Source organism: Salvelinus sp. IW2-2015, linkage group LG26 (genome assembly GCF_002910315.2).
Source record: "Salvelinus sp. IW2-2015 linkage group LG26, ASM291031v2, whole genome shotgun sequence".
NCBI classification, from domain to species: domain Eukaryota; kingdom Metazoa; phylum Chordata; class Actinopteri; order Salmoniformes; family Salmonidae; genus Salvelinus; species Salvelinus sp. IW2-2015.
In genome coordinates this window covers 44,020,276-44,044,476 of record NC_036866.1, presented here as the reverse complement: position 1 = coordinate 44,044,476, position 24,201 = coordinate 44,020,276, and the positions used below count along the sequence as shown (strand labels likewise).

At 42.2% G+C, this 24,201-nt stretch overlaps 1 protein-coding gene across 1 annotated transcript in view; it reads right to left on the bottom strand.

The window, feature by feature from the left end:
- Positions 1–503: 503 nt before the first annotated feature.
- Positions 504–24,201, bottom strand: part of LOC111952978 (alpha-1,3-mannosyl-glycoprotein 4-beta-N-acetylglucosaminyltransferase C-like) — a 109,147-nt gene continuing 85,449 nt past the window's right edge. Inside the window, exons 3-5 of the mRNA XM_023972027.2 lie at positions 3,727–3,878; positions 2,033–2,180; positions 504–1,765 (exon numbers count right to left, since the gene is read on the bottom strand). Coding sequence (XP_023827795.1) covers positions 609–1,765; positions 2,033–2,180; positions 3,727–3,855 — 1,434 coding nt within the window. The 5' untranslated portion in view covers positions 3,856–3,878 and the 3' untranslated portion in view covers positions 504–608. The remainder of the gene's footprint in view (positions 1,766–2,032; positions 2,181–3,726; positions 3,879–24,201) is intronic.

The following is a 24,201-nucleotide window of genomic DNA, read 5'->3' as shown; positions in this document are numbered from 1 at the left end:
ATGGACACACTGGATATTCACAGACAGAATGACCATCATAATGCTTGTAGGGTAAGATGTAAAGGATGACGATTACTTTGGAAAGGGCTGAATGGGGCTATTTTCCGATAGCAAGAACATTTGGAGCAATGCTATGTTCCTAAGGCTATACTTGTCTGCAGGTGTGTTATTTCTTAATCAACACTGTTCAAGTCCAGAGGACCCAGAGGCTACTTTTGATGTGGAAAGACACTGAGAAACATAAATAATAAGAAGATGTACAACATGAGTATAATAGCCAACAGATATTTCCCATGATCTCACATCCATAAAAACGGGTCAACATCCATTAAAGTAGTTAGTCAGACAATCATTAAACATTTTTCCATAATTGTAAAAAGCAGTAAAGTATAGTTTCAAATATAAAAACTCTAGATTGATTTGTACATAAAAATATAAATACATATACTATAAAATGAAATAAATAAATGGCTAAATAAATAATTAAGTAAATAAACACATGCAACAATAAATAAATACAATAATACGTAAATAAATGAATACATTGTCAAATGAATTAGTAAACCAACTGTTACCCACATGGTATGATGATAGTTTTTGTATTGTCCTCATTGACTGGGAGGTTGTGTAGTCCACAAGCTTATACTCCTAATAATCAGCCATTCTTTCTGACTGGCAGTCACCACAATACGAATACACTCAATAGCAAAGGCAATCTTGTGGTCCACATCTTTGACCTCAATGTGGCCATTTTTAAACTCCCCTAACGTGATGTAGGAAGAACACTGCCTTCCTCTCTTTGTACCCACCAGCTTCTCTCCTACTTCCAGAGCTCCATGGTGCAGGATATCGTTCTGACGATCGTCYGTTCCTGTYAAGATTTTGATWTTGCTWATWTTRSTTGRTTYGTKAAAKACWATGACAAAGAAGTCTCCGGTAGAGGGAGGTTTCCCCCAAAAGTATTCGTCCACACTGCTATAAGCCTTKGTGGCGTCATAGTTTTCAAATACATTMATGTTTGTGTACAKGCTGGCAGGAGGGTTGTCAGGGATRTCAATARAGTCYTCTTCRAAGTCATCATCCTTCAACTTGTTCTCTGCTCCCTTATATGAGGAGTAGTAGCCCATGTGCTGGAACAGAGAGGGCTTGAAGCGGATCACATCTTTCTGGGCCAACAGGCCCCGGAAGTGAATAAGGAGCCAGTCGCAAGGCATCTCCTGGTAGAACATGAGCAGGAAGTGGGCCAGGCGCGGAAGGTCTCTTGAGTGGTAGAGCTTCCCTATGTAGCCAAGCTTGGAGAACTCCAACATCACCCAGTACGAGCCTTCCCTGGAGGTGACCACCTTCTTCAGGGATGTCAGGAAGTTCCGTGAGCAGAGCACATCGTCCTCCAGCATCATGTAGAAATCTGAGAGGTTGGTGCAGAAGTTGAGGAGGAAGGCGTAGTCAACGTTCTGTTTGGAGCGGAAGCGTACCCTGTCCTCTGGGTCGTTGTAGTTCCTTTTCAGCCCATCCAGTGATGGGTAGTACTCCTCAGGGGCATGGATCACCAGGAGATGCCCAGTGATGATGTGGTGGGCAAACTTCCTGGAGATGTCCTGCACCAGGTTTTCACACCAGGCCAGGTCAAAGTCCGCCAGGTGAACCACCACCACAATCTCTTTCAGCTCCTCATAACTGGACTGGTCAAAAATTGATTTGATTGTCTCCATGAGGTAATTCCCTCTTTTTCTTTTGACGGACGACAGTCCAATGGTTAGATATTCTGTAAACGAAAACATAAATATTATTTCACTGTACATTAAAATATGACTTAAAAAATGTATCRCTTGCATGATGACCAAATAAATATATAAAATGTTGCTACATATTGTCGAAACAACTGCCCGAAAATGTATTATTAATAATTTATTTAAACAAGTTTTTACAATGTATTTCTCGTGTCTAATTTGACATTGTTAATAAAACAATTTGCAATGACAGCCAATGAATTACACACTACATGCTATGCTACATCCTATGATACACTCACTCTTTCGAGGCAAAGGGGTTCCAGCAAGATAACGATATGTGACGTTTATGGTTCCAGAGAAATTTGTGAGATCTCTATAGGTGTGAACATATCTCTCAGAGTTTGAAGGATGCATTGATGTTTCTCTCAGTTGTCTTTTATCCTCCTCCTACAACACAGAACAAAGACAACAGATCAGATGAGATGAGACGACTTCACATTGTGAATGCCTGTAACGCTCGTCGTTAGGCGAAAGAGAGGAGGACCAAGATGCAGCGTGGTGAGTATTCATTTTAATCAGAATACTTAAACAAACGAACAAAACAATAAACCGACAAACGAACGAACAACGTAACAGTCCCGTATAGTGAACACAAACACACAGGAAACAGGAACAATCACCTACAACCCACAATGACAAAACATGCTACCTAAATATGGCTCCCAATCAGAGACAACGAAAAACACCTGCCTCTGATTGAGAACCATATCAGGCCAAACACATAGAAACAGACAAACTAGACATACAACATAGAATGCTCACTCCTATCACACCCTGACCAAACAAAACATAGAAACATACAACGCAAACTATGGTCAGGGCGTGACAATGCCAGACAAACCAAAGTCTCATCTCATCTCTGTTGGTTAGGGCCTGTAAGTAAGCGTTTCACTGTAAGGTCTACAAATAAACTTTGATTTGATTTGATCTCAGCTACTGTACAAACAAACACAGCAAAGTCAAGTCATCTCCTTTGAACATTTCTCAAATTTCTAAGACCATTGATATTGATATTGACATTGCCATGGATATGTATTTCGTGAGAGCACCAGATCGTTGAAAATATGCACACCCCCCCCCCATAATTTAAATAACAAATATAGATAATGTGTTATGATCACCAAGATTTGATGGAATCATGAATAAGAAATAAATCTCTTGCCTCTGAAAACTGTAATATGTTGCCTTTTGAAAACAAGAAACTATAAAAGTGACAACATGGTTAAATACAAGAGTAAACTCTTGGATGCTGTTTGATTTAAGAGGAGGGGGGTGGTACAACAGGCTACTACACCCCAAAATACAATTCAGTTAGATGTTGTCCTACCTAAAAAGTGGACTAATGTGGATACTATTCTATGCCATTAGTAGTGGAAATCTGCATTTCTCAATTCCAAATGTATGTGAAAGATAGGTACCATCTAATTCCAAGTTTTTAGATGGTGCCTGTCTTCTCCATATATTTGAGATTGGATGACTTAAAGGCGCATTCGGCAGTTGCTACATAAATTTTTGGACTTATAAATGAATGATATGTACCCATTGATTCTTAAAGAATATAACCTATTAATGGCTCATCATTAACTTAGTTTCACTGTCGTACCCCATCAGAACCAAAAATATAAGCCTCTTTTACTCCAATGTTTGTAAACAATTATATGTAAACAAACACTATAAACCCTCAGAACTTGGTTAAAACTATACTTCTGGATGGTTAGTCCTTGCATCCATAGCTCTGTCAATGAATTTGAGAGTGGTTACATTACTCCAGCCCCATCCCTCAGCTTTTTACCAAAACAGGGACGGGGGTCACACTTTGTTACTGTTTCAATTGCGCATTGCCCCTTTAAGTGAACAATATGGCATCCATATTAGGAATTTGTCAGTTATCAGACAAAACGTCCTAATTTGGATGCCGTAGATAAAGACTCACCAGCACATACCCATCCTCAATGTACAGATTGAGGAAGAGTAGACAGGTGATCAGGACCCCCAGGAAGGGGATGGTGGAGCGTTTACGGAAACACCTCATCTTGTCCAAGGACTTCCACACCAGCCTCATGATGGAGACAATCTCACTGGGATCTGCAGGGAAACACATGTGGAAAGGTACATTAGCAAGCTCTGTAGCAACACGTTGAGATGGAACATATAGTTCATGAGACGGGCTTGGCCTATAGACTGCCATCAGATGGAGGGGTTATGAATCATTTTCTTTTTCTTTCAAGCATCACCTTGTACTGCAATCAGATTAGTTCCACTCTTCCTGATCATAGTGCATAGTGGGAAAATGCTATTTTCAAAATACTGGCAAAAAATGTATTATAGTATTATAAAAGTATTATAGTGGAATACAACGAGTACCACCAGAGATAGATCAGAGAATACAAAGATAAACACACAAAGAAATAGACAATTAAATTTATAGACTGCAATTGGGCATCAGCTAACTCTTTTCTACCACAAAGCCCCAGAGATGCTTAATGGAATACAAACTAGCTCTAAGCTTAGTTCAATAGTCACACACACATCGAGCACCGGGGAGCCTGCCTCACCTGGGAAAAGGGCTGGTCAATACCGCTCTGTTCTGGATCTACACACACATCCTGTGTCTTTTGTAGGCTATTTCTTCAGTCATCAGTGGTATTGGTTATGCGTAATTGGATGCTGTCGATGCTTTTGCACAATTATGGGTTACTTTCATTGCAACATTGGTATATGTCAACATGTCCTGTAAAAGCCAACTGTGAAGGTATATAAAAAGGGAAATAGAAAATAGGAAAGGTATTGAACAAATAATAGGAACTTAATGGGACCTTCATCCGCGTCATATGAATTATGAAGGTAGCCTCAAGAAACACCTGCCAACAGTAAATTATTCATTTACCAGATGCTCTTATCCAAAGCAACTAGGGTAAAGTACCTTGCTCAGGGGCACATCAACAGATTTTTCACCTAGCTTGGTGAAACTCTCGGTTGAGAACTTTTGGTTGCTGGCCCAACACTCTTAACCGCTAGACTACCTGCCATCCAGTTAGTTAACTAATTACTAACTAATCAATTAGTTAGTAGCCAAGAGTTCGATTAATATAAAAAATATAATCTTGAGCCAAACAAGTAGCTCTCTTGAACTACACTTTAAGCTTGTCACTTTCAAATCCCTCCCTCCCTCCCTATCTCTCAATACAGGTACCTCTGTAGTGTAGATGACTGACATAAGCCGAAAAGCTGCAGTGCTGACTGAGACTTCCACAACTCTGCAGCACAGTGGACTCCACACAACAACACAGCTCCTTTATAATCTCATCTCTTCCTATCAAAAGCCAACAGCCACGGGGGCCTCCCGAGTGGCGCATTGGTCTAAGGTACTGACCGGGAGTCCTATAGGGGCAGCGCATAATTGGCCCAGCGTCGTCCGGGTTAGAGGAGGGTTTGGCCAGGGGGGGGGGCTTTACTTCGCTCATGACGCTCTAGCGACTCCTTGTGGCCGGGCCGGGAGTCTGCAGGCTGACTTCGGTCAACGTTGTTTTCTCTGACACAGTGCAGCTGGCTTCCAGGTTAAGCGAGTGGGTGTTAAGAAGCGCGGTTTGGCGGGTCATGTTTCGGAGGACGCATGACCCGACCTTTGCCTGTCCCTCCCGAGCCCGTTGGGGAGTTGCAGTGATGAGAAAAGATCGAAATTGTGGAGAAAAAGGGGGTAAACATTTTAATTAAATAGTCAACTACAGCTAAATGTGACACTGGCAAACATTGTGAAGCCTCTTTCAGTCTTATTTTTGTAAAACTATGTTATTAAGGGAAAGTAAGCAAATTACAATGGGGAGAGAAAAATATATGTGTTCCCTGGACCACTGTGGACAGAATACTACAATTACACAACTGGGCAATTTTATTTTCTCTGCTTCTAGGTGGTAAAGTATTCTCTCTCACACATGAGTGCTGTAGTTGGTATCCTGATAATCCAGGTTGGGTCAGTACTGGCTGTTTAACTGCCTCCTATTCCCTATATAGTGCAGTACTTATGAGTGCTTCCCACTGGGCACACCACGGCATTTCAACATGGATGATTGGGTAATGTTTGGTTGAAACTTTGATCAATGACATTACAACCTACTGTATATTCACACACTGAAAAAGACAGCCAAATGTGAGTTGAATTTCCAATGTGTTATCAATATGCTTTCAACCATCTAACAAACCAAATTCCAATGAAAAAACGGTCACATTTTTTGCCACCCTGATATCTATCACTGCGCTTTCAACCTTTTTAAAAGCACAGAAAAGTTCAAATGGGAATACAATGTCAGATATGTTGTTTATGTATACAACAGATTAATGTGTTATCACTGTGCTTTAGTGATGAGTAATTAACAGATTTTATTTTGGGGGGTTATTAAAATTTTGGGGGGTTATTAAACAACTTATTAAACAAACGACCGACGTCGTTTTTTTGTGAGCCCAACGCGCTGTTTCTCTAGAGAGAAATTAAGTCAATAACTATGTGGGACGCTTGGCTGAAAGGAGTTGCAGTTTTCATTAAGCAAATATTCAACTAGGTTCAGCGCAGAAATGTGGTAATTAACTACAATGAACCCATTAAATGAAATAAAATGTTATTTGTCACATGCTTCCTAAAACAACAGGTGTAGACTAACAGGGAAATGCTTACTCATGGGCCCTTCCCAAAAGTAAAACACGTAATAATAACTACACAATGAGTAATGTTAACTTATATACCAGTACTGAGTCGATGTGCAGAGGTACGAGATAATTGGGGTATATATAACTAGGAATAAAGTGACAAATATTAAACAGTAGCAGCAGCTTGTGACGATTTAAAAAAGTTTGTGCAAAAAGGGTCAATGCAGATAGTCCGAGTAGCTATTTGGTTAACTATTTAATTAACTAACAATCTAGCAGTCTTATGGCTTGGGGTAGAAGCTGTTCATGGTCCTGTTGGTTCTAGACTTCGTGTATCGGTATCACTTGCTATGCGGTAGCAGAGAGAACAGTCTATGACTTGAGTGGCTGCAGTCTTTGACAGGTTTAATGTCTTTCCTCTGACACCACCTGGTATACTGGTCCTGGATGGCTGGGAGCTCAGCCCCAGTTATGTACTGGGTTGTACGCACTACCCTCTGTAGCGCCTTGTGATCAGATACCAAGCAGTTGCCATACCAAGCGGTGATGCAGCCAGTCAAGATGGTCTCAATGGTGCAGCTGTAGAAATGTTTGAGGATCTGAGGGCCCATGACAAATATTTTCAGTCTCCTGAGGGGTGTTGTCGTGCCTTCTTCACAACTGTGTTGGTGTGTGTGGACCATGACAGATCCTTTGTAATGTGGACACCAAGGAACTTGATGCTCTCGACCAGCTCCACTACAGCCGCGTCGATATGAATGGCGGCGGGTTCGACCCTGTTTCCTGTAGTCCACGATCAGATCCTTTGTCTTGCTGACGTTGTGTGCAGCCACGCAGTTGTGGGTGAAAAGGGAGTACAGGAAGAGACTAAGCACATATCACTGAGGGGCCCCCATGTTGAAGGTCAGCGGGGTGGATGTGTTGTTGCCTACCCTCACCACCTGGGGTCAGAAAGTCCAGGATCTAGTTGCAGAGGGAGGTGTTCAGACTCAGAGTCCTTAGCTTAGTGATGAGTTTGGAGGGCACTAAGGTGTTGAACGCTGAGCTGTAGTCAATGAACATTTTTGTAGTTCGTTCCAGTCATTGGCAGCAGAGAACTGGAAGGAGAGGCGGCCAAAGGAAGAATTGGTTTTGGGGGTGACCAGAGAGATGGAGCGCGTGCTACAGGTAGGTGCTGCTATGGTGACCAGCGAGCTGAGATAAGGGGGGACTTTACCTAGCAGGGTCTTGTAGATGACCTGGAACCAGTGGGTTTGGCGACGAGTATGAAGCGAGGGCCAGCCAACGAGAGCGTACAGGTCGCAGTGGTGGGTAGTATATGGGGCTTTGGTGACAAAACGGATGGCACTGTGATAGACTGCATCCAATTTATTGAGTAGGGTTTTGGAGGCTATTTTGTTAAATGACATCACCAATCGTCGAGGACATTCGCGATACGACCACATGGTCAGTTTTACAAGGGTATCGTTTGCAGGCATGAAGTGAATGAGATGCTTGCTTGCGGGAATAGGAAACCAATATCTAAGTTACTATCTTCAACCTGAACTTGAGATGTTTTGATGTGAGCTCTGCTGAAGCGAGAGTTACAGTCAACCAGGACACCTAAGTATTTGTAGTTGGTCCACATATTCTAAGTCAGGCGCCGTACGCGAGGAAGTCTAGTGTAGTGTTGGACAGCGGCAGGTCAGGCAGCACGTACTCGTGATCTGAAGAGTGGCTTTAGTATTACTTTCGTATTATAAGAGCAATTGGAGGACGCCACGGAAGAGATGCACTATGCATTGAAGCTCGCCGGAGGGTTGTTAACACAGTGTCAAAAGAAGGGCACAGAAAGTATACAGAAATGTGATTCATCTGCGTAGAGTGGATCAGGAGCACCAGCAGCAAGGAGCAAACATCATGTAATGTATAGAGAGAAGAGAGTCGGTCCAAGAATTGAACCCTGTGCACCCCACAAGACTGCAGAGCCACCCGCTCAACCGAGCCCGGACAAGGCAGACCCCATTCCGACCCAATCTTGACACCACCTTAACCGATCGCAGTAGACAGTACGTTCGTGAACAGGCTACAGACGCCAAACATTAGGAAAAACCAAGGCTGATCGAGCTCTGCCGATGAGGATGTGGTGATTGACAGAGTCAAAACCTTGGGCCAGTCAATGAATACGCTGCAACCAGTATTGTTTCCTATCGATGGCGGTTAAGATAATCGTTGTATGACCTTGAGCGGCCTGGCCCTGGTAGGCTGCCACCCATGACCAGCTCTGAAACCAGATATGCATAGCGGAACGAGTACCACGCGTGTGATTACAGTAAATGCGTCAGCACATCATCTGTTTTGTTGACTTGCTTTCAGAAACCTTAGAAAGGACAGGTAGGATTAGATATAGGATCTGCTAGCTGTTTGAGGTTGTCCAAGAGTGTCCCCTTTGAAGAGAGGGGATGACCACAGCTGCTTTCCAATCTTCTGGGAATCTCAGACGACACGAAAGAGAGGTTTGAAACAGGCTAGTAATAGGGGTTGCAACAATTTCAGCAGATAGTTTTAGAAGAAAAGGTCGCAGATTTCTAGCCCGGCTGATTTTGTAAGGCTGTCCAGATTTTGCAGGCTCTTTCGAGAACATCAGCTGACTGGTATTTCGGAGAAAGAGAAATGGGGAAGGACTTGGGCGAGATAGTGAGGGAGGAGGAGTGCTGTTGACTGGGGTAGAGTGGGTAGCCAGGTGGTAAAGCAATAGGTCCAGCCGCGTAGAAAATAGCTCATTTGACAATTTCTCAATTAATAGTGGAGTTCGTCGCTGGTGTGACAGTGTTTCCTATCTTCCAGTGCCAGTGGATAGCTGGAGGAGGAGTGTTCTTTTCTCCATGGACTTTACAGTGTCCCAGAACGTATTCTTTGTGAGTTATGTGTTGCACGGAAGCAAAATTTCTGCTTGTAAAAGCTAGCCTTGGCTTTCTTAACTGCCTGTGTATATTGTTTCAGCTTTCCGCTGAAAAAGTTGCATATCACGAAGCAGGGGCTGGTTCGATGCTTAATGCAGAAACGCATAGAGATGTTTTTCTGCTTGGTAAGGGCAGTCAGTCAGCGAGAGAAACCAAGGGCCTATACTGTCCTGCGTTCATAAATTCTTTGAATGGGGAACATGCTTATTCAAGATGGTGAGGACCAGGAAACATTAAAACAAAATATCCAGAGCGGCGATCCTCTACTGACGGGAGAGATCAATATCCTTGCCATGATACCTCGGCCAGGTTCCGCATTAGGCAAAGGGCAGAACCCCCTGCTCGCTTGAAGGTTCAGGGTAGCGCTCTTGAAGACCAGAGTGCACCAACATGATGAGTTGGAGGTTCGTTGACCGCGTGACCCATTACGGGCCATGCAGGCATATGAGGCAGTGATCGCTTGAGATCTTGGCGTTGACAAACAGCAAGGTGTATTTGCGAGGGCAAGTTGCCTTAGGATATATTCTATGCGGGTACCCGGTGTTTACGGAATTGGGGTGGTACCTGGTAGGTTCATTGATAATTTGTGTGAGATTGAGGGCATCAAGCTTAGATTGTAGGATGGCTGGGGTGTTAAGCATGTTCCAATTTAGGTCGCCTAGCAGTACGAGCTCTGAAGATAGATGGGGGGCAATCAGTTCACATATGGTGTCCAGAGCACAGCTGGGGGCAGAGGGTGGTCTATAGCAGGCGGCAACGGTGAGAGACTTGTTTTTAGAGARGTGGATTTTTAAAAGTAGAAGTTCAAATTGTTTGGGAACAGACCTGGATAGTAAAACAGAACTCTGCAGGCAATCCTTGCAGTAGATTGCAACACCGCCCCCTTTGGCCGTTCTATCTTGTCTGAAAATCTTGTAGTTRGGGATGAAAATGTCAGAATTTTTGGTGGTCTTTCTAAGCCAGGATTCAGACACGGCTAAAACATCCGGGTTGGCAGAGTGTGCTAAAGCAGTGAACAAAACAAACTTAGGGAGGAGGCTTCTAATGTTAACATGCATGAAACCAAGGCTATTACGGTTACAGAAGTCATCAAAAGAGAGCGCCTGGGGAATAGGAGTAGAGCTAGGTACTGCAGGGCCTGGATTCACCTCTACATCACCAGAGGAACAGAGGAGGAGTAGGATAAGGGTACGGCTAAAAGCTATGAGAATTGGTCGTCTAGAACGTCTAGAACAGAGAGTAAAAGGACGTTTCTGGGGGCGATAAAATAGCTTCAAGGAATAATGTACAGACAAAGGTATGGTAGGATGTGAATACAGTGGAGGTAAACCTAGGTATTGAGTGATGATGAGAGAGATATTGTCTCTAGRAACATMATTGAAACCAGGTGATGTCATCGYATATGTGGGTGGTGGAACTGAAAGGTTGGATATGGTATAGTGAGCAGGGCTAGAGGCTCTACAGTGAAATAAGCCAATAAACACTAACCAGAACAGCAGTGGACAAGGCATATTTACATTAAGGAGAGGCATGCTTAATCGAGTGATCATAAGGGTCCAGTGAGTAGAGGTTGGTTGGGGTCACGGCGATCCAGACAGCTGGCCGGGTAGCTGGCTATCGGTAGCAAGATAGCATAGGATTATTATGAGAATTTCTGTTTTGTTGAGTTTCACGCTCTGCAATTTCACCGGATGTTGTTTGAGACAGTGGATTACTGAACAAAACTGAGGTTTTTGGATATAAAGAGGGACTTTATCGAACAAAACAAAAAATTATTGGGTAACTGGGAGTCTTGTGAGTGCAACCATATGAAGATCATCAAAGGTAAGTGATTAATTCTATCGCTATTTCTGACTTTTGTTACTCCTCTACTTGGCTGGTTACTGTTTGTAATGTTTTGTGTGCTGGGCGCTGTCCTCAGATAATCGCATGGTATGCTTTCGCCGTAAAGTCTTTTTGAAATCTGACACCGTGGTTGGATTAACAAGAAGTTCATCTTTAAGCCGATGTATAACACTTGTATGTTTTAGGAATTTTTATTATGAGATTTCTGTTTGAATTTGGCGCTCTGCAATTTCACTGGCTGTTGGCTAGCGGAACACCTATCCCTAATATTAAGGATGAGACCAAATCTACACTGGAGTTCCTTACCAAGTGAATGTAGCCAAGTTACAGTTAAACTTAAATCTGCTTGAAAATCTATGGCAAGACTTTCTAGCAATGATCAACAACAGAGCTTGAAGAATTTTGAAAAGAAAATTGGGCAAATGGTGCACAATCCAGGTGTGGAAAGACTTACCCAGAAAGACTCGCAGCTGTAATCACTGCCAAAGGTGATTCTAACCTCAGGGGGTTGAATACTTATCTAATCAATATATATACAGTGGGGAGAACAAGTATTTGATACACTGACGATTTTGCAGGTTTTCCTACTTACAAAGCATGTAGAGGTCTGTAATTTTTATCATAGGTGCACTTCAACTGTGAGAGACTGAATCTAAAACAAAAATCCAGAAAATCACATTGTATGATTTTTAAGTAATTAATTTGCATTTTATTGCATGACATAAGTATTTGATACATCAGAAAAGCAGAACTTAATATTTGCGACAAACCTTTGTTTGCAAAATTCCAGAATCATTACTTTCCTGTAGGTTCTTGACGCAGGTTTGACACCACGCAGCAGGGATTTTGCGCCCATCCTCCAATACAACCTTCTCCAGATCCTTCAGGTTCGGGCTGTCCCTGGGCAATACGGACTTTTCAGCTCCCTCCAAAGATTTTCTATTGGGTTCAGGTCTGAGAACTAGCTAGGCCAACTCCAGGCACCTTGAATGCTTCTACGAGCCACTCCTTAGTTGCCCTGGCTGTGTGTTTCGGTCGTTCTCATTTGCTGAAGACCCAGCACCGACCCACTCAATGCTTCTTACTGAGGGAAGGAGATTGCCGGCCAAGATCTGCGATACCATGGCCCCATCCATTCCTCCCCTCAATACGGCAATCGTCCTGTCCCCCTTTTGCAGAAAAGGCAGCCCCAAAGAATGATGTTTCCACTCCATCGCTTACACGGTTGGGCTGTGTTCTTGGGGTTTACTACCATCCTTCTTCTTCCTCCAAACACGGCGAGTTGAAGTTTAGACCAAAAAGCTTCTATGTATGTCTCATACAGGACCACAATGACCTTCTCCCATCTCCTCCTCTGGATCTCCAGATCGGTCATTGGCAAACTTCAGGACGGGCCTGGACATGCGCCTGGCTTGAGTAGGGGACGCTTGCGTGCGCTGGCAGGATTTTATCCATGACGGTGTAGTGTGTTAACTAATGTTTTTCTTTGAGACTGTGGTCCCAGCCTCTGCTTCGGTCATTGACCAGGTCCTGCCGTGTAGTTCTGGGACTGATCTCTCACCGCCATCATGCATCATTATCGCCCACGATGGTGAGTATTGCATGAGCCCCAACCGAGGTGATTGACCAGTAACCTTTCAACTTCTTTTCCATTTCTAAAATCTGCGCCCAACAGAGTTTTTGGGGTTTTGGCCCCTTCTCACCAAGCTGACTTGGCCTATTGTCCTGTTAGCACCATCACCACGCCTTGTGCAGGTCTGACAATTTCCGATCTCCCTGATTGTCCTTCAAGCTCTCTCAGCTCTTGGCCTTGTGGAGAGGTTGGAGTGGCCTGTTTGATTGAGCTGTTGGACAGGATGTCTTATACCAGGTAACGAGTTCAAACAGGTGCAGATTAATAACAGGTAAATGAAGTGGAGCCACACGGAGGGCTTCGCTAAGAGAAACTAACCAGGTCTCGCTGAGAGCCGGACATTTTTACGGGTTGGCTAGGAATGATCAGAATACTTATGTCATGCAATAAAATGCAAATTAATTACTTAAAAATCATACAATGTGATTTTCTGGATTTTTGTTTTAGATTCCGTCTCTCACAGTTGAAGTGTACCTATGATAAAAATTACAGACCTCTACATGCTTTGTAAGTAGGAAAACCTGCAAAATCGGCAGTGTATCAAATACTTGTTCTCCCCACTGTATATATATTTGTGTTTTATTTTTCGAAAAAAATAACACACTTTGACATTATTGCCTACTTATTACTAAAGGAATTAATGAATTGTGTAGATAGTAGGGGTAAGTGTGTTTTAATGGGCTACTGGCAGTCAGTCACTCCGTCAGTCCTCCTATCTCCCTGCTGTAACATTGCAGCAGGACACATCAGACTTCTTCAGTGGGTGCTGTTAAAGACCCACTGTGGAAATTGAACCAAAGAAACCGCACCACTGCCACCCTATAGTGGTCACTCAAATCAGTTGGAAATGGTTTAATAGCTACCTATGAAAGACTGCTACTGTACCCATCACTTATGGAAGTGATACAAATGTGCATTCCACAAGGCTCCACTCCTCTGAACTTACCCCACTGGAATACATTTATATATTCAAGACACCACTACACAGAATGGGTAAGCTGTCAAAGCAAAAGTGAAATATCTCTGAAACCTGCATTTGACAAGCTCTGGCAATAAAATAATCAAGAATAGCGACCTTTTCAAAGTGTTTGTGTACAGTACTATCAACATAATTCATTAATCCCTTTAGTAGACAGGACACCGGCAGCAGGGCACTGAGGAAGATGGAATAACGAAGTGAATATTTGAAAATGAAATGTTGTCCTCTGGGAGTGTGGAAACAACCTTGGAGTCTCTCGATGTGTTGTTCATAAGTAAAAAATAAACCCTTAACAAACACTTTTCTTTCGGGTCTAAATCACTTTAAACTCTCCAATTTAGCGACACTTCATTTAAAAAATGAGGCGCGCCTCGTGTAATGGGAAAATCTGAATGGAAAACTCATTGTGAATGAGAAAGGGGAACATGCATTTTAATAAAATGGGCAGCATAAAGCAGTTCCCCCACATTTGATCTTGTTATCTGTATGACATTATTTCCCCTGGGTATCCTGCACAGACGTACAGCTCTGCACAAATAATCAATTAAGCCTGCAGATTTGCAGGGATTCAGCAGTTGCTTTGTGTCAGGCCTTCAGCCACTTTCCTTCAAGAGGGAAACACCGGAGGCTGCTGTTGATAACAAAATTGTAATGTAGCGAGGAATAATAACTCCATTCATTATGAAGCGATTTATTATTATTTTTAAACGATTTAAAATTGGTAAAACAGTTTACCAATTACTGCATTCTTATGTAATTTGTCACACAATGAGAATCTATCATCTACAAAGACTTAATGGACTGTCAGATATAGACCTCTTTTGTAAAGATGCTGAATTATCAACATAGGCAGCATACCGAAGGGGATTACTATTGGTGCCTTATCACTCTTTGGAGCGGTAAATGAAAAAGTTTAAAGCAATTTCATCATGCAATCCATAAAAGTTCCCATACACCCCAACAAGGCTACAATTGTCAAGGCTGTAACATTGTCAATCATGTTCCCTACCCTGAGAGGACACAACTCCTGTTCCACTAACTCGTATTCCACTAACTCGTATTCTAACTTATACTAAAACTACAGGTAGAGCTCCAATGATTCTGCACCCCTCTTGTTTGCTGCTCAGTCCGTCTGCACATGGCTGTGTGCTCACTTAGCTGCCAACACCTTGTCAGATCTGGTCATCGTCACCGGGCCCAGACGCTGTGTTCTACCGGTAGCCGGTAACAGGCTGGCTGGCTGTGTGGAGCTCCAGAGGTTGGACAGCGGTGCCAAGGTTTAAATAGATATGCACACACACTCCCCTCCTGCTCCAGGTCTATCACCGCTGTCAGCAGCCTGAGTGTGTTTCCCCCTGGACACACTGTTTGTGTGTGTGTTTTCCCCCCTGACTCGCTGTCCAAGCTGGCCCTTGCCGCCACCACCGCCTCATGGGAGCCAATGAGGCGGTGGTGCAGCTCCAGGTGTTCTCCCATAATGGCCTGGTGGTGTGCAGCAACCCCTTGGAACAGGAAGTAACAAACATCCTTAAACCGCTGCCTCCTGCATATCACTAAGCATCCCCACGTCTGCCAGAAGTACACAGTGTTTTGGATGCTTCCAACTCAACAGTGCTGCTGCCTATTTTTTTAGGATTCCTAAGGAAGGACACTTTGTTTAATCTAAGTCCAGCGTAATTTGGATCCACGTACAAAGCCCTAAAATGCATTTCCATTCATTACCACCGTGGCTATTTCATGCAAGGACCAGGGCAGGTGACACAGGTGTTCTAGCTTCTAGAATAGGTTCCTCATAAAATATTGAACATGTGTCGCTCATTGATGCTAGCTTCAGAGCTCATTGATGCTAGCTTCAGAGCAATCAGGCTTCAAACACTAGGAACAAATGGCAGTCCTCTGGCTGCAGTACAAGCGCTCCTGATAGCTCGGTGCTAGCCATGATTGAAATGTGATCGTAAGGAGGGTTGTTCAACATTGGATTGGTCTGTATTTTTTTATTTATTTTCTTTACATTTCTTTCTATTTGGCCGGGGACAGAGCTCAAGGTTGTATCATATATTTTCAAGGCCACCAAATGGAGGCATGCCAAGCCTGGACAACTAAACAACTGATAATTAACTGGCCGTATCACTGTGATGTTGGATTTGAAAGGGAGATTACCTTTCTCATTTTGACCGCATTGATATCAATTAAAGAGATAACTATGATGAGAGAGAGAACAGTGATCTGTCTACATACATGTGTCACATCACAGTGGCCAGTTGAAAGTGGATATGAGTTACACTGTATGGGCAGGGTCTGATCAAACAAATGAGCAACACCAAAAGTGTCTCTGTGATGGGGGCGATGGGCGACGAATGCTACTATGAATTGGGAGCCAGGCTGCTTCCAGAATGTTATCTCGATATTTACCTTTAGGGTCAGAGAGAAACATGAAAGGCTTTGCGGTTCCATCAGTGGCGAGCATAATGAAGACAGGAGGCGTGAGAAATGATTCATGTGTGAGTGAGCCTCTCCCAGGCCATTCTCAGCAGTTAGCATTCTGACCCAGATTAGCTCTCGACCAGAGGCCCACTGGAGAGAGCTGGAGATGGAGGGCCGCGATTTGTCTGGCTCATTTCCACTAGATAACACACCGGACATGTTGTACTAGACACACAGACATACACACGTACAAATGGACTCACACACATGCACACACACTGTGTCTGTTACAACACTATCTTTGGCGTCAGAACAATTTGATACTGTTAGAAACAGACTGTGACACAAATTATGCTGTAGCATTAGAGTACCACATGGTTAAATTAACATATTCTGAAGTAATTATCTAGTGTCAAAATACTCTGTTAATTCATCGCCGTTGGTGGGTTACAGTACATTCAGCCCATGGCTAACCAGCATGTTGAGCAACCCTGCTGCTGCACACTGATTCTCCCACCTTGCCCTTTGTGTATGACATCACATGTCATCAACATATGCCGCGGCTACCCTGGAGCAATAAACCAGAACGAGAGGCCCCATGTGCATTCTCTCCTCTCCTCAGACAACTGTCAGCAAGCCCACTCTATCTTTCTGCTCTGGGCGAGAGAAAAAAGCCATGAGGAGATGATAGAAAAAAAGAGAGAATTCTCTCTCTCTCTTCGTCAGTTTGGGAGAAGGGAGTCGGGAGGTAGACAGGGGACTTGCCTTGAAAGCTCTTAAAAAGCCAACTTCACCTCCTGGTCAAATCTGTGAAATGAGAAAATGGCTGAAGGGGCAAGGGTCCTGTGGAAGATAGTGCATTCTCATGTTATCTCCTCCTCACACATTGAGTGCAGGGAGGACAGGGCACTGGCAGGCTATTCAAAGGGCTCCGTCTCTCCGTGGTGTTGAAATGAGAGACCAGAGAGAGACAATAAGATGGCCCAGTTTCCCACCAGTCTGAGAAGAGAGAACAGAACACACACAGAGAAAAAGTGCTCTTAGGAAACGAGCCTCTGGGATGAGGAAAGTAGACAACCACAGAGATGAATAGTGTTCATTTCATTGGGTTTAGTACATGAAGGAAAAGTACTGTAACAAATTGACAGGACTGTACAAGTGAGGAGCAGATAGATACTGAATAACTGTGTGTAACGGATGTGAAATGGCTAGCTAGTTAGCGGTGGTGCGCGCTAATAGCCTTTCAATCGGTGACGTCACTTGCTCTGAGACCTTGAAGTAGTGGTTCGCCTTGCTCTGCAAGGGCCGCGGCTTTTGTGGAGCGATGGGTAACGATGCTTCGTGGGTGACTGTTGTTGATGTGTGCAGAGGGTCCCTGGTTCGCGCCCGGGTCGGGGCGAGGGGACGGACGTAAAGTTAAACTGTTACATTGATGCTGTTGACCCGGATCACTGGTTGCTGCGGAAAAGGAGGAGGTCGAAAGGGGGGTGAGTGTAACCGATGTGAAATGGCTAGCTAGTTAGCGGTGGTGCGCGCTAATAGCGTTTCAATCGGTGACGTCACTCGCTTTGAGACCTTGAAGTAGTGGTTCCCCTTGCTCTGCAAGGGCCGCGGCTTTTGTGGAGCGATGGGTAACGATGCTTCGTGGGTGACTGTTGTCTGTGTGCAGAGGGTACCTGGTTCGCGTGCGGGTCGGGGCGAGGGGACGGACTAAAGTTAAACTGCCATTCCATTAAACGGTATATTTTCATTTGTGTACATAATGCAAAAAACATAAATGTTATGTTTTACTAGCACAACCCTAAAACACCTCACTAAACATAAATCCCAAGCATCAAACTATTGAGTCCTCACAAGCCATAATATCAACCTTTACATAAGTAGATGCAACACAAATGAAGATACAGTATAATACAGTTCTTTCTGTAAAAATGTTCTGACAAACCATGATATCAAACGACTTTACACAACTACTGTAGACATAAGAAAGTAAATACAGTAGCCTACCTTCGTGAAAAATGTCCATTCTTCCTAGTGGACTAAAGCATCCTAAACAGCAGTATCATCTGACAGCCGTCTCAGAAAGACAGTATACTGTACATCTCTTCCATAGCTAGACTGACTTATGGAGAGTGTCCTATCCTATAAACCTGCATCCACCCAGTCTTCCTTCAGCATTAATAATTGATGAGGCTGGATCACTAAAAGTCATTTATCGCCATTATCCCTGACCAGACAATCCAACACTATTGTAATTGAGCCTCTCTCTCTCTCTCTTTAGAGCCAGTTTGCGCTGTTCTGTGACGATAGTACACAGTGTTGAACGAGATCTTCAGTTTTTTGGTAATGTCTCGCATGGACTAGCCTTCATTTTTCCGAACAAGAATAGACTGACGAGTTTCAGAAGAAAGTTCTTTGTTTCTGGCCATTTTAAGCCTGTAATCGAACCCACAAATGCTGATGCTCCAGATACTCAATTAGTCTAAAGAAGGCTCAAACGCATTAAGGAAAGAAATTCCACAGGCACACCTGTTAATTGAAATGTATTTCAGGTGACGACTTCATGAATCTGGTTGAGTGAATGCCAAGAGTGTGCAAATCTGTCATCAAGGCAAAGGGTGGCTTCTTTGAAGAATCTCATACTAAATATATTTTGATCTGTTTAACAATTTTTTGGTTACTACATGATTCCATATGTGTTATTTTATAGTTTTGATGTCTTCACTATTATTGTACAATGTAGAAAATACAAAAAATATATAAATATCCTGAATGAGTAGGTGTGTCCAAAATTTTGACTGATAGTGTATATATACACTCAATTGCCAGTTTATTAGGTACACCACCCCGTTCATGGAAGTCCTACTGACAGTGAGTCACGTGGTCATGGCTTCCTATATAAAGCAGGGACACAGGCATCATGGGATTCAGTTACTGTTTGATTGAATGTTAGAAAGGGCAAAATGAGTGACCTAAGCAACTTTGCGAGTCAGTGGCAGTCCTGTGGGCGTTGATGAGAGAGGTTGAAGGACAATGGCAGGAATCGTGCAAGCTATCAGGCTGAGTACAAGAGTTGTGTGCAGAACAGCGTCTTGTAAGGCACAAGGTGACAAGAACAAGTCTGTCCTTGTCACCGATGGGCTATTGCAACAAGCGACCATGCCAGGTTCCACTCCTATTAGCTAAAAACAAGAATAAGCGACTCCATTGGACACGAGACCACCATAACTGGACAATTGAGGAGTGGAAAAAAATTGCCTGGTCCAACGAATCCCGGATCCTGTTGTGACATGCTGATGGCAGAGTCAGGATTTGGCATAAGCAGCATGATTCCATTGCCCTATCCTGCCTGGGGTCAACGGTAAAGGGTGGTGGCGGTGGTGTAATGGTGTGGGGAATGTTTTCCTGGCACACATTAGGTCCCTTGACACCAATTGAAGAACGTTTACATACCCCAAAGAATCCACTGAGTTTGCCAAGACAATCCATCCACCTGACAGGTGTGGAAGCTGATTAAACAGCATGATCATTACACAGGTGCCCCTTGTGCTAGGGACAAAGGCCACTATAACAATTTCAGTTTTGTTGAACAATGCCACCGATGTCTTAAATGTTGAGGGAGCCTGCAATTGCCATGCTGACTGCAGGAATGTCCACCAAAGCTGTTGCCAGAGAATGTAACGTTAATTTCCTGAGGCGAGATCCTGAGGCCCATTGTCGTGCCATTCATCCACCTCCATCACCTCATCTTTCAGCATGATAATGCATGGTCCCACAACGCAAGGATCTGTACACAACTCCTGGCAGCTGAAAATGTCCTAGTTCTTCCATGGCCTGCATACTCACCAGACATGCCACCCATTGAGCATGTTTGGGATGCTCTGGATCAACGTGTACGACAGCGTGATGCAGTTCCCACCAATATCCAGCAACTTCAAACAACAATTGAAGAGGAGTGGGACAACATTCCACAGGCCACAATCAACAGCTTGATCAACTCTATGCGAAGGAGATGTGTCGCGCTGCATGAGGAAAATGGTGGTCACACCAGATACTGACTGGTTTTCTGACCCTCGCCCCTACCTTTGCATATCTGTATTCCCAGTCATGTGAAATCCATAGATTAGGGCCCTAACGGATGTATTTAATTTGACTGATTGACTTATATGAACTGTAACTCATTAAAATCTTTGAAATTGTTACATGTTGCATTTACATTTTTATATTTTTGTTCAATGTATATATACAGTCCATTCAGAAAGTATTCAGACCCCTCCACTTCCACATTTTGTTACATTACAACCTTATTCTAAAATAGATTTTTTTAAATCCTCAATCTACACACAATACCTGTCACGTTCTGACCTTTATTTCCTTTGTTTTTGTCTTTATTTAGTATGGTCAGGGTGTGAGTTGGGGTGTGCAGTCTATGTTGGTTTATCTATGTTTTTCTATTTCTGTGTTTGGCCTGATATGGTTCTCAATCAGAGGCAGGTGTTAGTCATTGTCTCTGATTGGGAACCATATTTTCTGTCTTTGTGTGTCTGCACAAGACAGTACTGTTTCGGTTTTTCACATTTGTTCTTTTTGTATTTTTTGTGTTCACCTTCATTAAACAAGATGAACAATTACCACGCTGCACCTTGGTCCTCTTCTTCTCCTCCAGACGACAACCGTTACAATACCCCATAATGAAAAAGCAACAGGTTTTTAGAAATGTTTGCAAATTTATAAAAAATATGTAAATGTGATGTTTTTTTCAAGTTTTTTTTCAAGTATTCAGACCCTTTACTCAGTACTTTGTTGAAGAACCGTTTGCAGATCTTCTCAAGCTTTGTAAGGTTGTATGGGGAGCGTCACAGCACAGCTATTTTCAGGTCTCTCCAGAGATGTTAGATCGGGTTCATGTCCAGCCTCTGTCTGAACTGTGGGACCTTATATAGACAGTTGTGTGCCTTTCAAAATCATGTCCAATCAATTGCATTTACCACAGGCGGACTCCAATCAAGTTGTAGATACATCAAGGATGATCAATGGAAACAGGATGCACCTGAGCTCAATTTCGAGTCTCATTGAAAATGGTCTGAATACTTATGTAAATCAGGCATGTCCGTTTAAATTTTATACATTTGCAAACATTTCTAAAAACCTGTTTTCACTTTGTCATTATGGGGTATTGTGTGTAGATTGCTGAGGATTTAAAAAAAATGTAATCCATTTTAGATTAAGGCTGGAACGTAACAAAATGTGGAACAAGTCAAGGGGTCTGAATACTTCCCGAAGGCACTGTATATATATGCAAACGCTGCTTCCATGAATAATGTCAAGTTCCTAACAACGACAACAAGCTAATGAGGATGTTTCAACACTTACACATGCTTGTTTGTGTCTGTCTGGTGTCTCTGTCTGCCTGGCTCCCTGTGTACTATGAGATGTGTTGTGTTCATTAATTGGCTATTTTCAGATATAATGTCTCCAGTCTTACTCACACAACAATGCAGGTAGTGTCGTTCTAACACATACTGTGTTTAGTATAGTCTGAGTCATCTCCCAGACATTAGTCGCCATCATGAGTCACTTGACTTACTTGTCAAAAACATGCTAAATATTGACTAGTATATTTCTTCTTTCTTTGATATTGAAAGTCACTCCGGATAAAAAGGTCTGCAAATATATAAATGACTCAAGTGTAACTGATATACCACCAAAAAATAAGTATGATGTTAATTTCACGAGATGGTTTATGAAAAGAAAAATCCAATCAGTAATGGATGTTTAGTCTTATAATCAGACAAAATCAAATGAGGCACTAACCGGCATGTCAAGCAATTACACTTTAATTAAAGAGTGATTTACATTGACATTTATGCTCAGAGCAAAGACTAACTACATTTCTACTCAGATGACATTGGCTAATTTTCCATGTCTGATTCCCTTTCTCACCCCATAGAGAATTGATTCAATGTTTGGTGACGCCACATGTCACCAATAATCAGAGAATGTAATGATATGTCATGCCATTGCACATGAAAATATGACCCAGTCACAAGAGACTAAAAATAAACAAATGCAAAAAACGTGACGACATACAGTAGCCAAGGGTGTGGTTTTACTTTCAAGTGGTATATGTTTTCAGTTAGTACGTATGTAATTAATGACATGTAATGTCGTTGCGCATCAAAAATACAACCACATACTCTAATTAAGGGTGCCGTTTTCTTTATTTTCAAATGGTAAATGTATGATATGCAACTATTCTCTGTAAGAAATGTTAATATGTTGGTATATATAACACTGTCAGTCTCTGCTGCTGACAATCCCTTTACCTTTTAAGTATTTCAGCAAGCCTCCGGTAAAACAGTTTCGAACTCTTTAATTTTTTTTATACTTCACATAAAATACAACTTTTTTGTTTTGTTCCAGCCTCAGGCAGGCTGTGAACCTGGGTTGTGTCTCTCACAAATGGAAGCCTATTCCCTATATAGTGCATAGGGCTCTGGTCAAAAGTATGATGCAATATACACGTATAATATATTCTAGAGTATAGGATCTAAAAATATCCATCACTATCTATTTTATGAGGGTTTTTTCCTTCTATTTTCTGTTATAGCCATTCCAATAAGTGCTCCAAACAATCCCTGAACCTGGTGGAATATCAGAGGCTAGTAAAAGCTTTCCTGATTTTATTATTGATGTCCGGAAAGAGGCTGAAGAAGCAGAAAATATTCTTACATGAAATCAAAGTCATACTGGTGAGTCCTATACAGAAACATACATTGAATTTGGAAAGTATTCAGACGCCTTCACCTTTTCCTCATTTTGTTATGTTACAGCCTTATTCTAAAATAGATTATTTTTTAAAACTGTTTCTGCTATGTCATTATGGGATATTGTGTGTAGATTGATGAGGAAAAAAACGATTTAATCAATTTTAGAAAAAGTCAAGGGGTCTGAATACTTTCCGAAGGCACTGTACATATACACAGCCACTACACATTCCAAATAGAGTGTAGCCTACATGCACTCTTGTCTTGTTGCACATTTGTCTTGCCCATATGTAAGATGTTGATTCTCAATACAATAAAATAGGGAATAGAATACAAAACCCCCCAAAGTAAGATTAACTAGAAAATAATACAAATGATTAAATCCACAACAAAGGCATTTTAAAAGGTCTAAAAATATATTCCATGCACACTGGTCTCTTTTGCCTCAGGTGCTGAACCTCATTTCCAAACAATTTCCAAGCTTCCTGTAAAATGAACATATGCATCGCCGTTGCAGTGAATACATTTGCAAGACAGAATCGAAAAAGGCAATTAATCTTATGTAAAATGGCTGCTCAATGCAGCTAATGAGATGCAGTTTTAATAAGCGGTTATGTTCTACAACAAAGCCATTAGGTAAACACTATTGTTAATTTGTTTGATGACATGCTGGCAACGGAACAGATTCTGGTTTCTAAAAAAAATACCAATCAATGTTTTATGTGAGGGAGAAAAAATATCCCTCATCTACAGGGAGGTATCTACATATGAAGAGTTGAATTCCAAAACGCTATATATCCATTTTCAGAAATGGATATTTAAAGAACTTATGAAAGAGATTGGTGTGTTTTGTTCCCATCTAATCATGGCTGTTAAATGACAGGCATTTGTTTGAAACTATCATTAAATAGTTTAATTTCAGAGAGACAATTAATCACATATTGTTTCAAAACGAGATACAGTAGATCCGCCTCACTCTCAGAGAAAAAAGTTGCAGTGGGTTTTACACAGTCAAATATGACAAAAAACAAAATATATATATATAAAGAACTGTACAAATGATATGTTTGTGACATCAATGTACTGTACATAAAAACATATAAATATATACAGCGAAAGTATTCACCCCCTTGATTTTTTTTTTTGGGGGGGGGGTTTGTATCATTTGATTTACACA